The following is a 12775-nucleotide window of genomic DNA, read 5'->3' on the forward strand; positions in this document are numbered from 1 at the left end:
TCAATTTTAGGTTAAGGCTGATTTTAATGTTGAGGTCTGATTAGATTAGACTGAATGCATTGTAAGTCCATATGGCACCATCTGTTGCGCAGATCCAGTAATATGCTTCATTCGCAAATTAATGGGCACTGTTTTATTTCGTTATTAGATGGTGTTTGTCTTTCCCATTCATTTGGGATTTAGGCATATAGCTGGGTCCACACAACAGATGGGCTAGACTGTGGACTCATCTAGAGAGTAGACAACGTTTATGCTAAACTTTCTTTGATTTGAGTGAACTGGAATTTATACCATCAAAAATGATGTTTATATGCACTGTCCTGTGCTTTCCTAACATGACTGACTGATCAGACTCTCTCACAACACTGTCTTTCTTGCCCCCTGACAGAAGTTGACCAAGCTGGGCCAGTTCCGGGTGAAGGATGAGTCCCCCTCGGCTTGCCCCAGTCTACAGCCAGGCAGCCTCTTCTTCAACAGAGAGAGCACCTCCAAAGCCAGCCCAGCGCTCAAGGGTACTACTACTGTATTCAAACTAAAGGCCTAGTTACAGCTAATTTCAGATTGCATGTTTATTAGTGCGCATTGATGTGGCGTGATTGAGCTCCGTGAGCGAAAAGCAGCATAGGGTCTGCTGGTGGGGTGAGAAATGTGAAACAATATTTCCCAACTTCTCTCTGTCTCGTCACCTCTTCTCCCCCCATAGTTTCGCCACAGACTGAGAAGCTCAGCTATGCAGGTGCCGCCCTGCAGTCTGGGTCTGGCCACTCCTCAGCCCCACCATCCTCCAACTCTCCCCCACCACAGGTAAGGACCAAGGCTTGGACTGCATCCCAAATGGCACCGTTATCCCTATATAGTGCACTACTTTTGATCAGAGCCCATAGTGATGCATCATTGGCTTCTCTAAGACCAGAACTGATGGTGAATCATTCATTATGTCCTTCCAGGCTAGTGCGGACTGACCTGAATCTCCAGGCTATGATACTAGTTATGTCTCAAATGGCACCTCATTCTATTCCTATATGGTGCACTAGTTTTGCCAAGCGCCTTTTGGGCCTTGGTCAAAAGTAGTGCACAATATAGGGAATAGGGTGCCATTTGAGAGGCAGACACCATATTGATTTCTTTAAAAAGAGGTACAAGGTGATTTTTTATTTTTTTTGCCCTGCGGCTGTGTTCGGTAGACTGCGCCCTCGTAGCTAATGTAGTATAGATTTAATGTAAACATTGTAAATCATCGATAGTGAAAAGAGATTTTTTTTTTTCTTGTTTTCTTAATTGAAAAGTGAGTGTTCTCAACTGCTTTGCTCTTTGAGTACGTATTTCTCTCATGGTTTTACCATAAGGACAAATTGCTTTATCCATCCTCTCTCCTTTTACCTAGGCAGCAGTGAAGAGGAAGTTTGAGTTCACTAAAGAGCGCCAGACTGCCCTCGCTCCGCCCCCCTCAAAGAAACCCAGCCCTATGGCCTCTCCTGAACGGGGCACTACCACCCCCAAACCCAAGGCCAAACCCAGCACAGCCAGTACTCCCAGCCCCATTGCTGCCAAAGGTAAAGACACCCTGCAAGTCAGTCAGTCTTCCAGCCAGCCACTCACTGACTCACTCTACACATTTTTCACCTATGCTTGTGTGAATAAAGTAAGTTTAATAAACCGATGCAAATACCCTGATAGTTATATATTCTTATTTTCCCCTCTCCTCACCTCTGTCATTCTTTTCACACCAGTCTCCCCTGCCCAGAAAACCCCAGACACCAAGAAGAAAGAGAGCCTGTCCAAACCAGAAGCCAAGCCCAGACCCAAACCCTCCAAAGCCCAGTACAGCTCCTCCGAGGCCACCGTTCCCCTCAACAAGATCATGGAGGGGGTGGTGTTTGTGCTGAGCGGCTTCCAGAACCCCTTCCGGGGGGACCTGAGGGACAAGGCCCTGGCCATGGGGGCCAAGTACCACTCTGACTGGACCCCTGACGCCACACACCTCATGTGAGTGGAGGAGATGGAGATAGAGGGTGCTGGGACTGGGAGGTAGTAGTTTGGGAAGTACTCTTAAGTTGGGTTCTCATTGTAATCTGAAATCATATTGGTAATTTAAAGATGCATGAAAATGGTAATAGAGTGAGGTAAGAACATATTGGAAACAGGTCAACAAGAATTGTGTGGAATACAACCAACAATGGGGCTTGTATTATAGTGGTAGTGATGTTTCTAGGAGTAATATTATCAAGTATATTCTCTATCTCATATACAACCAAGACTAGTGTAACTAGAGGAGTATCACGATAACAGCATGCAAAGCAAAGCAGACCATATCACCCTAATCACACTCTGCCATAGTAGTAGTGGGCTGTCCCTGGCTTCCTTCCAGTGCCTGCATCCCATATGGCACCCTATTTATTGCACTATACAAGGAATAGGGTGCCATATTTTGGATGTAGCCATGGTCACTTTGGACCCTGGTCGAAAGTAGTGCACGATATAGGGAATAGAGTGCCATTTGGGACGGCCGTGCTAACCAAGGGTTTATCATCTGCTTCATCCAGCTGTGCCTTCTCCAACACCCCCAAGTACAGCCAGGTGAAGTCAGCAGGGGGCGTCATCGTCCGGAAGGAGTGGGTGCTGGACTGCCACAAGAGGAAGCAGAAGATCTCCTTCAAACGGTAAGGGGAGGAAGGGGGAGACTGAGGGAGGCAGAACGAGGTGGAGGGAGGGGGAGACTGAGGGAGGCAGAACGAGGGGCAGACTGAGGGAGGCAGAACGAGGGGGAGGGTGGCAGAGAGAGAGGGGGGGAAGGTAGACTGTGTTAAGTCTGCTTCAAATAAATGGGTCCTTTGACTCATTGACACCCATTCTCTATCAGAAAGCTTCTTTGAATTGAGCGAATGAAGTGAAGTTGGCAGTTAATGGTGTTTATAAGCACCTATTGCCAAGGCTTTAACTGTACCCATGCAGCTCACTGAATAATGTTATCTTGAAGAGCTGAGGCCTGCTGTGATGTATTCAGTTCTACTAATATTTCTTGTCACTACAAGCGGACTCAACAAAGATCTCTCTTCAATCAAAACTGTGTATTGAAGAATACATGGCTGAATCTCGAGTTAGTCAGAGCAAGGCCTCAGATAATATGAAAAGGGTATTTGAGGGGTTCTTACCGCACCTCTCTTCAAAGTGAAAATGTCTTTCACATAAGGTCTTCACTTCTCGTCTGTCACCTGAGGTGAAATCACTGCTTCCACGGGTAGTTACCAGACCTGGTTTCAAATACTGTTTGTAGCTCAATAAGACCTCATTTCAAATACATTTTGAACGACGTGTTTAGACAAAAAATGTTTTTTAAATACAAGTTACATTTTGGAAAGTATTGACATGCATTTACAACTACTTATATTTAAAGTTATTGTTTTGGGCTGTGTATTTCAAACTACTCAAATACACAGAAAAGTGTATTTTAAAATACTTATAAGCGAAACATGCAACAATTTAAATGATTTTACTGAGTTACAGTTAATATAAGGAAATCAGTCAATTGAAATAAATTCATTAGGCCCTAATCTATGGCTTTCGCGACTGGACAGCAGTGCAGCCATGGATGTGCCTGGGCGGACATAGGCCCACCCACTTGAGAGCCAGGCCCAGCCAATCAGAATGAGTTTTTCCACAAAAAGTGCTTCATTACAGACATAAATACTCCTCAGCACCCCCCTCAGACAATCTCGCAGGTGAAGAAGCCATATGTGGACATCCTGCGCTGGCGTGGTTGTGTGACAAAACTGGTGCACCTGTGTAATGATCATGCTGTTTAATCAGCTTCTTTCATATACCACACCTGCCAGGTGGATGGATTGCCTTGGCAAAGGAGAAATGCTCATTAACAGGGATGTAAACAAATTTGTGCACAAAATTTGAGAGAAATAAGCTTTTTGTGGGTCTGAACATTTTTGGGGATCTTTTATTTCAGCTCATGAAACATGGGACCAACACTTTACAGGTTGCGTTTATATTTTTGTTCAGTGAAAATATGCATGTATTTGAACGCAGGTCTGGTACTTTCTAGGCTAGGTCAGGTCTCAGTGATTGCTGCCTGCATCAGTCACCTCCCATGTTTTTCTACACATTTCTCTACTCCTGTACTATGCGCTCATTTTCTTTAGTCAGTATTGACATCATGTCTGTGTAATTGACCCTCAGAAACAAATGATTATCCGCTCATCTAATTTGAAAGCGGTGTGCGAAATGATCAAGTTCTATTGTAAGAGGGTGTTGCGGAAATAAGTCCAATTAACACTGTTGAGGTATTAACACGCTAATTGTGTGTATTTTTCTCTGCGTTAGCATCATAATACTACATTGGGACGCGCACACACACACACCCACTACCACCATTATTTGGCTGTGTTTACTGACCCCCTTCTGCTGTAGACTGCTCTCCATCTCCCTCAACCACTCTCTTTTTTGTATAGAGAATCCCTCTCTCCTCCCTCGTCTATCCTCACTCTCATCCCTGTTCCTCATCCATCCATCCATCCAAGCCATCTCGTCTCTATTGTGCAGCTCTTGTTTGGAGTGCGGAGCTCTAATGATTTATTCCTTATTTAAAAGCTGCATCTGCTATGGGTAATTGAAGGGTCCACTTCCTTTGAAGAAGACTAGTGCTCATACACACACACACACACGCACACCTACACACACACACGCACACACGCACACACAGAGACGTAGACACACACGCATACTCAAACACAGAGACAGTTGTCGCACGGTCGTACACAAACACACAGGCCAACTCAAACCAGACGAACACTGCTATGCATCTAAATGTTTTGGGCCTTTTGTCCTTTAGAGAACACTTCAAAATGAAAGGAGGGACAGAGGAGAGGAGAGGAGGGCCGCATGCTTCCCTCAAGTGGCATCAAGATAAACCGGCAACACAATGGAATGAATGTGGAATAAATAAGTAAACTTTGCGTTCGTGTAGATTATTGAAGGTTCCGTCCGTCGGTAACATCTGAAGTGCCTCAGAAACCTTTTTAGATTCCCTTTTAGTTATCACAGACCTAGGTTGCGTCCCAAATTGCACTCTATTCCCTAAATAGTTTTTTTCCCTTTACCATTATTACCTTAGATAACAAATCGTGATGAAGAACTGGTGTTGTGTAAATAACCATTTTCCTCCAGTAAAGCCCTTGACCTTTTCATAATTAGAATTTTCGTATGAAAGGACAAATTTAACTGATCCAATAGAACTTTATTCCTCCCCTCAGATTGTGCGTAATTCCCCGTCCCCCCCAGGAGGCCTTTTGGTAGGCCGTCATTGTAAATAAGAATTTGTTCTTAACTGACTTGCCTAGTTAAATAAAATAACAAATATTGAATCAATTATGATCGTAATGAACATGAATGGGTCACAGTGCTGTCGTCATTGTCGCCAATAAAGGTGCATTTGAATACAGTAGCCTGGAGAATACAGTGGCTACCTATTCAAAACCACAATGCTAGTCCTCTATAATTTTGCTACTTTTATTATTTGATATTTAGTCTGCCCTTGGCTTGTAACTTACCTGAATCAACAATCAGACATATTGTTCAATCTGATTTATTGTAGAAGTAATTAATCAAAAAGGCACATTAACGTATTAATAGTGCTCATGGTCATACAGTAAATGTTTTTATTTGCTTTAATTCTTTTTTGGCCCTGAAGTCGAGACTAATATTATTTTCCCACACAATTCAGATGAAATACGTAGCCTTCCGGGGACCTCTGAGTGCAGAGGGAAACAAATCACTCTTGCGCACTGCTCTCCATAGAGGGAGGATAAGTTTTCCTTTAGGACCTACCCTCTGGTAGAGCTTTGAGAATTATATTCCTTAACTCAATTCAATACATTTCTTTAGGTAATTCGCCATACTGCATATGAAGTGAAGTGTCCTAAGAGGATTGAGAAGCTCAGAGAGTCTCAGAACCCGTAAGCTAAGCATATAGCCAGTCGTGTGTGTGTGTGTGTGTGTGCACCCGCTACACTACATTAGGAAACCCTCTACTTTTTCATTTTTAATCTAAACCGTGCTGTAGGATATGAGGGATCGAAGCACATAATAGAGCAGTAACAGTGTGAGTAGTGATGACCCTTGAGAGCCGTATTTCATCTTAGCGGTCGTCTTGGTGACTTGAGGGGCTGGAGAGTGTGTGTGTGGAAAAGGTAATGCATCTTTGATTGAGAATGAAGTGGCGTGCGTGTGTGTGCGTGTGTGTGTGTGTGTGTGTGAGAGAGAGGGTTAGCACCGCCGCTGTCGAGGCTGAGGCTCCATTTCACCCGGGTGCCACAGCCACACGCTTTTCCGCCGCACCTCTTTCTCCTCATCCAGACGTATTGTTTTATTCTGTCATGTATTCGCTTCACGGACAGCCTAATCTAATGCAATTTAAGCCACTTAACTTTTTCATAGTGCACGTTAGCCGTTCAGTCGTGCCTGAGCGGACCAGGTTAAGGACTTTCCCTCAAGGGCACTGCCACCACACTGCCAGGCTCGCCCGTCATAGGACCCTCTCAGTCCCTCTCTGTGGGGTGGCTCGGAGGGCCCTGACACACCGACACACCTCGATGGGTGTCTCAAAACCTATTTACTGGTGTGAATGGCCTGGTTCCATTCCAACAAGGGCATTTGTCTTGTCAGTAAAGGACTTTGATACTACAGTAGACAATATGTCACGTTCTATTGATGGTACGGAGGTAGATGTAGGCCCAGTAAAATAACATAACGTCAGATCCACACACTTACTTAGTTCGACCGCCTTTGAATTCCTCACAGAACATAGCTCATCAAATTCAAGGTAGTGCATACGTGTTTGTGTTTCCGCCCTGTTTGCGTCGTAGCACTTCTAACATTTGCAAAACAACATGTACAATTACATGTGCAGTAGTGTGTCAAATGTATATTTACATTAGAGCTGGAACGGTAAACCAAACATTATCGACATCGACCATAGCGGTCACTTAAAGCAGACATTTTGCTGATATCGTTCATTACGATAAGTAGCCTATACTAGAGAAATGTGAAGTTTGAAATGAAATACATTTAGTTAATATGGGTGATTGTTAATGGGACACGTGATGGCTACAATCATCAAACTAGTAGTAGTAGTTTAAAGCGTAATACGAAAAGACTGGTGCACATGAATGTTATAAACTTATTGATCTATTTATCGGTATCGCATCAGTTAATTTATTTTTGTCTATAACACCCAGTTAAATGTACATTCTGCAAATACATAATTGTAGGGGACAGAACCACCCCCAAGTGTCAAACAAATCCACGTAACAGGAAGAGGGAAGTATGTGGATGCATTGACTGTGCTGTCCATGGTGCTGATTTCTGGTACCGTGTGTGAGACATGTGAGTGTGACTGTGTGTGTGTGCAGTCTGTTACTGTTCTGTGTCTGGCTAGCCTTTGTTGTGTTCTTCCAACATTTGAACCTTTGCGCAGAATTCCAGCCAGTGTGATCATCCATTTGATGCCCATCTAGTGGGAATATTCTTGTTTACCCAGTCAGATGTTTTGCTTCTTTTCCCCTCACCCCTTTTTTTGTATTTCTTTATTTAATACGATCTTTCTCTTCTTTCCCGCATTCCTCTCTTTCTGCCAGGTACCTGATGGACGGAGCGGAGTCCAGCTCGGAGAGGAGCGACGTAGAGGAGGATGAAGAGAGTGAGGAGGAAAAAGAGAGGAGGGTAAGGGCTTCTTAAACCGTTCCATGACCTAGCAGTATGACATGAAATGATTACCTAAGAAGAAAAAAAACACAATTCTGCTTTAAGTAATTTTAATTGTTCTGATTTACATGATTGTATTTGCTTTATTCCCACCCCGATACTGCCCTCTCCGTCGTTGACAGACTCCACAAAAGAGGAGAGAAGAAGAAAGGCAACCCACTCCCAGAAAGACCCCCATCAAGAAAGAGGAGGAGGATCTGTATGGTGGCTCCACAGACGCAGATGAACCAGGTTTCCATTATACACACCTCCATTAGAGCTGGGGCGATAAACCTAAAATTACTGATTTTGCTACACAGCGTTCCTGTAGATTGTTTTAAAATCATTTGGTCAACAGTAATACCCTATGTATTATCTTGATTCCTGTTATAAAAGTATCTGCCTGTCCTTGTTTCGCTGTCAGCTGCTGACTCTCACTCCCTCTCCCCACTGTGCGCACGGAGGAGCGAGAGATGAATTCTGAGAAGCACAAGCATGTGACCGTTGCTCAAAATGCTAATGCGGGAAAAATACAGTTTTCAAAGGAACTACTGTTCTATACTGAACAAAAATGCAAACGTATCAATTTCATTGATCTTACTGAGTTACAGTTGGTATGAGGAAATCAGTCAATTGAAATAAATTCATAAGGCCCTAATCTATGGATTTCACATGACTTTTTTTAAGATGCCTTAAAAAAAAATGGGCCTCAGGATCTCGGCACGTTTTTTTTGAGCATTCACATTGCCATCGATGAAATGCAATTGTGCTCGTTGTCCGTAGCTTATGCCTGCCCATACCATAACTCCCCTGCCACCATGGGGCACTCTGTTTACAACTTTGACATCCGCCCAAAACTCGCCCACACGACGCCATACACGTGGTCTGCGGTTGTGATGCCGGTTGGACGTACTGCCAAATTCTCTAAAACAACGTTGGAGATGGCTTATATTAGAGAAATGAACATAAAATTATCTGGCAATAGCTCTGGTGGACATTCCTGCACTCAACATGCGAATTGCAAACTCCCTTATCGCAATATAATTTTTTGTCCATTTAGCCCAGCTCTATCACCTCCCCAAATGTTTTTTTACTGTAATTTATCACTGATTTATCGTTAGAGAAAAAAATGGTAAATTTACCCAGCTCTAACATACACCTGGGTTATGTTACAGACATAATCACTGATCAAAATGCATCTCAACGCATCACCCCCAACCACTGTCTCTTGGTTTTTCCTGGGGTTGAATGTATGAATGAATTAGTTAATGCGTGAATGAATTAATGCTTTAATGTTCCGTAGGGAAATCTGCTTGGCAACATATGGGACATAAAAAATATTAGTTCATTAATTAGTTCATTCATTTGTTCGACCATTCATTCGCTCATTCTTTCATTCAAATGTTATTGACAAACTTTAATTGGATTTCACTCCCTACGACTTCCCTGTTTAAGGTAAATAATAGTAAATAAACACTACCACAGGAGATGGGCCTAACGTTGAGGATCAACTGCTAGCTAGGGCAGTATGTCTGTAGTGCAGTTAGAGGCGCTAGCAGAGTAGTCTCAAGATGTCTTAAGAGAGATTCCTGCTACACCTGAAACGTAGAGGTGAGAGGAGGGATGAACAGATTGGGAAGGAGGGGAAGTATGGAAATGTATGAACTCACTACTGTAAGTCGCTCTGGATAAGAGCGTCTGCTAAATGACTCAAATGTAAGTGGACAACCAGGATAGAGGAAATGAGCTAAGAGAGTGTTATTTTGACTGATGGGGGGGATAGAGGATTCTGAGGGTGACATGTTTATCATCCTAAACATTGAGGCTGTAGTCAAACCAGTCAGGATCACTTCAGATATTCAGTGCAGCACTGCTTTTGAAACGAACAACAGAACAGATACTAATTTGCGTAGCGGACATTATTCTCTCCACTTATTTATAAACCTGCGTAAATCATTGCTGCCAGTTTTCTCGTGAGCTAATGGTGCTCACAACAGACGACTACACACTTTTGATATTAGCTGAATCACGTGTGTCGGAATGGAAGGACCCTGACATGGTGTTGGATAGGAGAAAGGAACATACTCTCTGGCCATACTCGTTTCCAGAGACTCGTTTCGTCACCTTTTCCTGCCAGAGTCATAATTGCCGTACATGTATTTCTACGGCCATGTAGTGAATGAAATCGCTCGATGGTCTTAATACATTTGCTCTAGTAGCTAGCCGAGGAAGAAAGAAAGACTAACACCACAAAGACTGAAGAGGATGGACATGAAAGAGGGTGAAATGGACAGAGGGAGAGAAGTTGGGAAAAGACTGCTTGAATGAATTGCATGGAGGGATGGACGGATTGACGACGCCGCCATTAAAAGGACAGGAAGAGAGAGATGCGTGTCGAGAGGACAAAAGAAAGAAGCACTTGCGTAGAGCAACCGCTGCCGAGAGACTTGTGCATGATTCTAATTTCTATGGTAATGCGAGGCCAGGAGTAAGTGGTCCGGGCGCATTAGTGCGACGAGAACGTCTTTACTAACGCATCACATACCTGGAAAGAGGGAAGACGAATGAAGGGTCTCAATAGTCTAGAAGTAGCTTATTTTACTTGTCTCCTTCATCTGCACTGGTTGGAAAATACATATTAACAGTATTAAGGAAACCTAGCCTTTAACTAGGGCCTAAGTACAAGGCCTTTTTATTTTGGAAGAGCAAAGCTTAGAGAGGTATGGGTGAAGCACTTACATACTTTTCCACAGCGTAGTATAGACTTAAGTTATGACCCGATGTAGGTAAGTAAGATGGTATGCTTCTGATGTAGGTTAGTAAGATGGTATGCTTCTGATGTAGGTTAGTAAGATGGTATGCTTCTGATGTAGGTTAGTAAGATGGTATGCTTCTGATGTAGGTTAGTAAGATGGTATGCTTCTGATGTAGGTTAGTAAGATGGTATGCTTCTGATGTAGGTTAGTAAGATGGTATGCTTCTGATGTAGGTTAGTAAGATGGTATGCTTCTGATGTAGGTTAGTAAGATGGTATGCTTCTGATGTAGGTTAGTAAGATGGTATGCTTCTGATGTAGGTTAGTAAGATGGTATGCTTCTGATGTAGGTTAGTAAGATGGTATGCTTCTGATGTAGGTTAGTAAGATGGTATGCTTCTGATGTAGGTTAGTAAGATGGTATGCTTCTGATGTAGGTTAGTAAGATGGTATGCTTCTGATGTAGGTTAGTAAGATGGTATGCTTCTGATGTAGGTTAGTAAGATGGTATGCTTCTGATGTAGGTTAGTAAGATGGTATGCTTCTGATGTAGGTTAGTAAGATGGTATGCTTCTGATGTAGGTTAGTAAGATGGTATGCTTCTGATGTAGGTTAGTAAGATGGTATGCTTCTGATGTAGGTTAGTAAGATGGTATGCTTCTGATGTAGGTTAGTAAGATGGTATGCTTCTGATGTAGGTTAGTAAGATGGTATGCTTCTGATGTAGGTTAGTAAGATGGTATGCTTCTGATGTAGGTTAGTAAGATGGTATGCTTCTGATGTAGGTTAGTAAGATGATATGCCTCTGATGTAGGTTATGTTCTTCTGATGTAATAAAATGTTGTTATTCTCCTGTCTCCAACAGAAGATGAGTCTGGCATGGACACGGAGGACGAGCTGAAGAGGTAACTAACATCACCAATGAACATGAATGGGATAGTGTTCATATTTGACTGTAGCGGGGGTCGAAGCCATGTCCTACTGCAGGACCTCTGGGTTGACAGTGCCTCTGCCCTAGCCTGGTTTCAGATCTCTGTGCTGTCGGAGTTGCCCAATGGCCATAGGAGTTGCCCAATGGCCATAGGAGTTGCCCAATGGCCATAGGAGTTGCCCAATGGCCATAGGAGTTGCCCAATGGCCATAGGAGTTGCCCAATGGCCATAGGAGTTGCCCAATGGCCATAGGAGTTGCCCAATGACCATAGTAGTTGCCCAAAGACCATAGGAGTTGCCCAATGGCCATAGGAGTTGCCCAATGGCCATAGTAGTTGCCCAATGACCATAGGAGTTGCCCAATGGCCATAGTAGTTGCCCAATGACCATAGGAGTTGCCCAAAGACCATAGGAGTTGCCCAATGGCCATAGGAGTTGCCCAATGGCCATAGGAGTTGCCCAATGACCATAGTAGTTGCCCAAAGACCATAGGAGTTGCCCAAAGACCATAGGAGTTGCCCAATGGCCATAGGAGTTGCCCAATGGCCATAGGAGTTGCCCAATGGCCATAGGAGTTGCCCAATGACCATAGGAGTTGTCCAATGACCATAGGAGTTGGCAAGACAGCACAAAGGTCTGGGACCATGATACCTTGATCCTCTTGTTGCTCATCATGGTTATAATTACACGTTTGTTATTTTACTGGGTTTGCCAACTCGCCATATATAATTCTTCCATCTGTTTAAGGCGGGTGTAGGTAGGTTGGAGAGAGATCGACGGAGAGAGATTGTTCTCATTTTGATTCATTAGTTGTCGGATTGCGCTGTCGTCGTGAATGTAAATGAATTGCCGAGCTTGTTGGTGGAAAGGACTTTTGTAGTAGAGCATCAATACAAGTCTTAAACTCCGCCATACTGAAACGCTCTCTTTCAGTAATCTGAAGAGAGCGTGGGTGTTTGATTTGTATGTGGGCAGAAATGTTTGATTCTGTCAGTTGTATTTGTTGTGCGGCATCACAACAGAATGAACAGGTGTGGTGTCTCTTCATTCAAGGACACCAGCAGAGCATCAATCAGTAGTTTCATAACCCCCATTTCATAAACAACTTTTCTCTCTCTCGTCGGCAGGGTGGAGAGCGCGAGTCGGCAGAAGGAAGGAGAGAAGGAGAGAAAAGGAGTGAAGGAGGAGGACCCTTTTGGAGGGTCGACGGACGAGAACACTGACGCTGAGGCCGAGGAGGACAAGCCCATCCCTGAGTTACCAGGTCTGTCTCTGTCTGTCTGACCTTGTCTGCCTCTCTCTGTATAGTCTGTGCTGGCTGTGTGTGTCAGTTTGTTCT

General features: G+C 43.7%; 1 protein-coding gene across 2 annotated transcripts in view; it reads left to right on the forward strand.

Moving 5' to 3' along the window:
- LOC120048350 (DNA repair protein XRCC1-like) overlaps positions 1 to 12775 on the forward strand; it is a 29469-nt gene that overhangs the window by 12898 nt on the left and 3796 nt on the right. For both annotated transcript variants that reach the window (XR_005477003.1, XM_038994253.1), the window contains exons 6-14: positions 389 to 512; positions 704 to 804; positions 1385 to 1553; positions 1731 to 1986; positions 2544 to 2660; positions 7644 to 7728; positions 7893 to 8001; positions 11370 to 11409; positions 12564 to 12700. Coding sequence is in view for 1 of the 2 variants with exons in the window: in XM_038994253.1 (XP_038850181.1) it covers positions 389 to 512; positions 704 to 804; positions 1385 to 1553; positions 1731 to 1986; positions 2544 to 2660; positions 7644 to 7728; positions 7893 to 8001; positions 11370 to 11409; positions 12564 to 12700 (1138 nt within the window). In the remaining variant the exon portion in view is untranslated. The remainder of the gene's footprint in view (positions 1 to 388; positions 513 to 703; positions 805 to 1384; positions 1554 to 1730; positions 1987 to 2543; positions 2661 to 7643; positions 7729 to 7892; positions 8002 to 11369; positions 11410 to 12563; positions 12701 to 12775) is intronic.

This window comes from Salvelinus namaycush, chromosome 5, assembly GCF_016432855.1.
Source record: "Salvelinus namaycush isolate Seneca chromosome 5, SaNama_1.0, whole genome shotgun sequence".
Taxonomy (NCBI): Eukaryota; Metazoa; Chordata; class Actinopteri; order Salmoniformes; family Salmonidae; genus Salvelinus; species Salvelinus namaycush.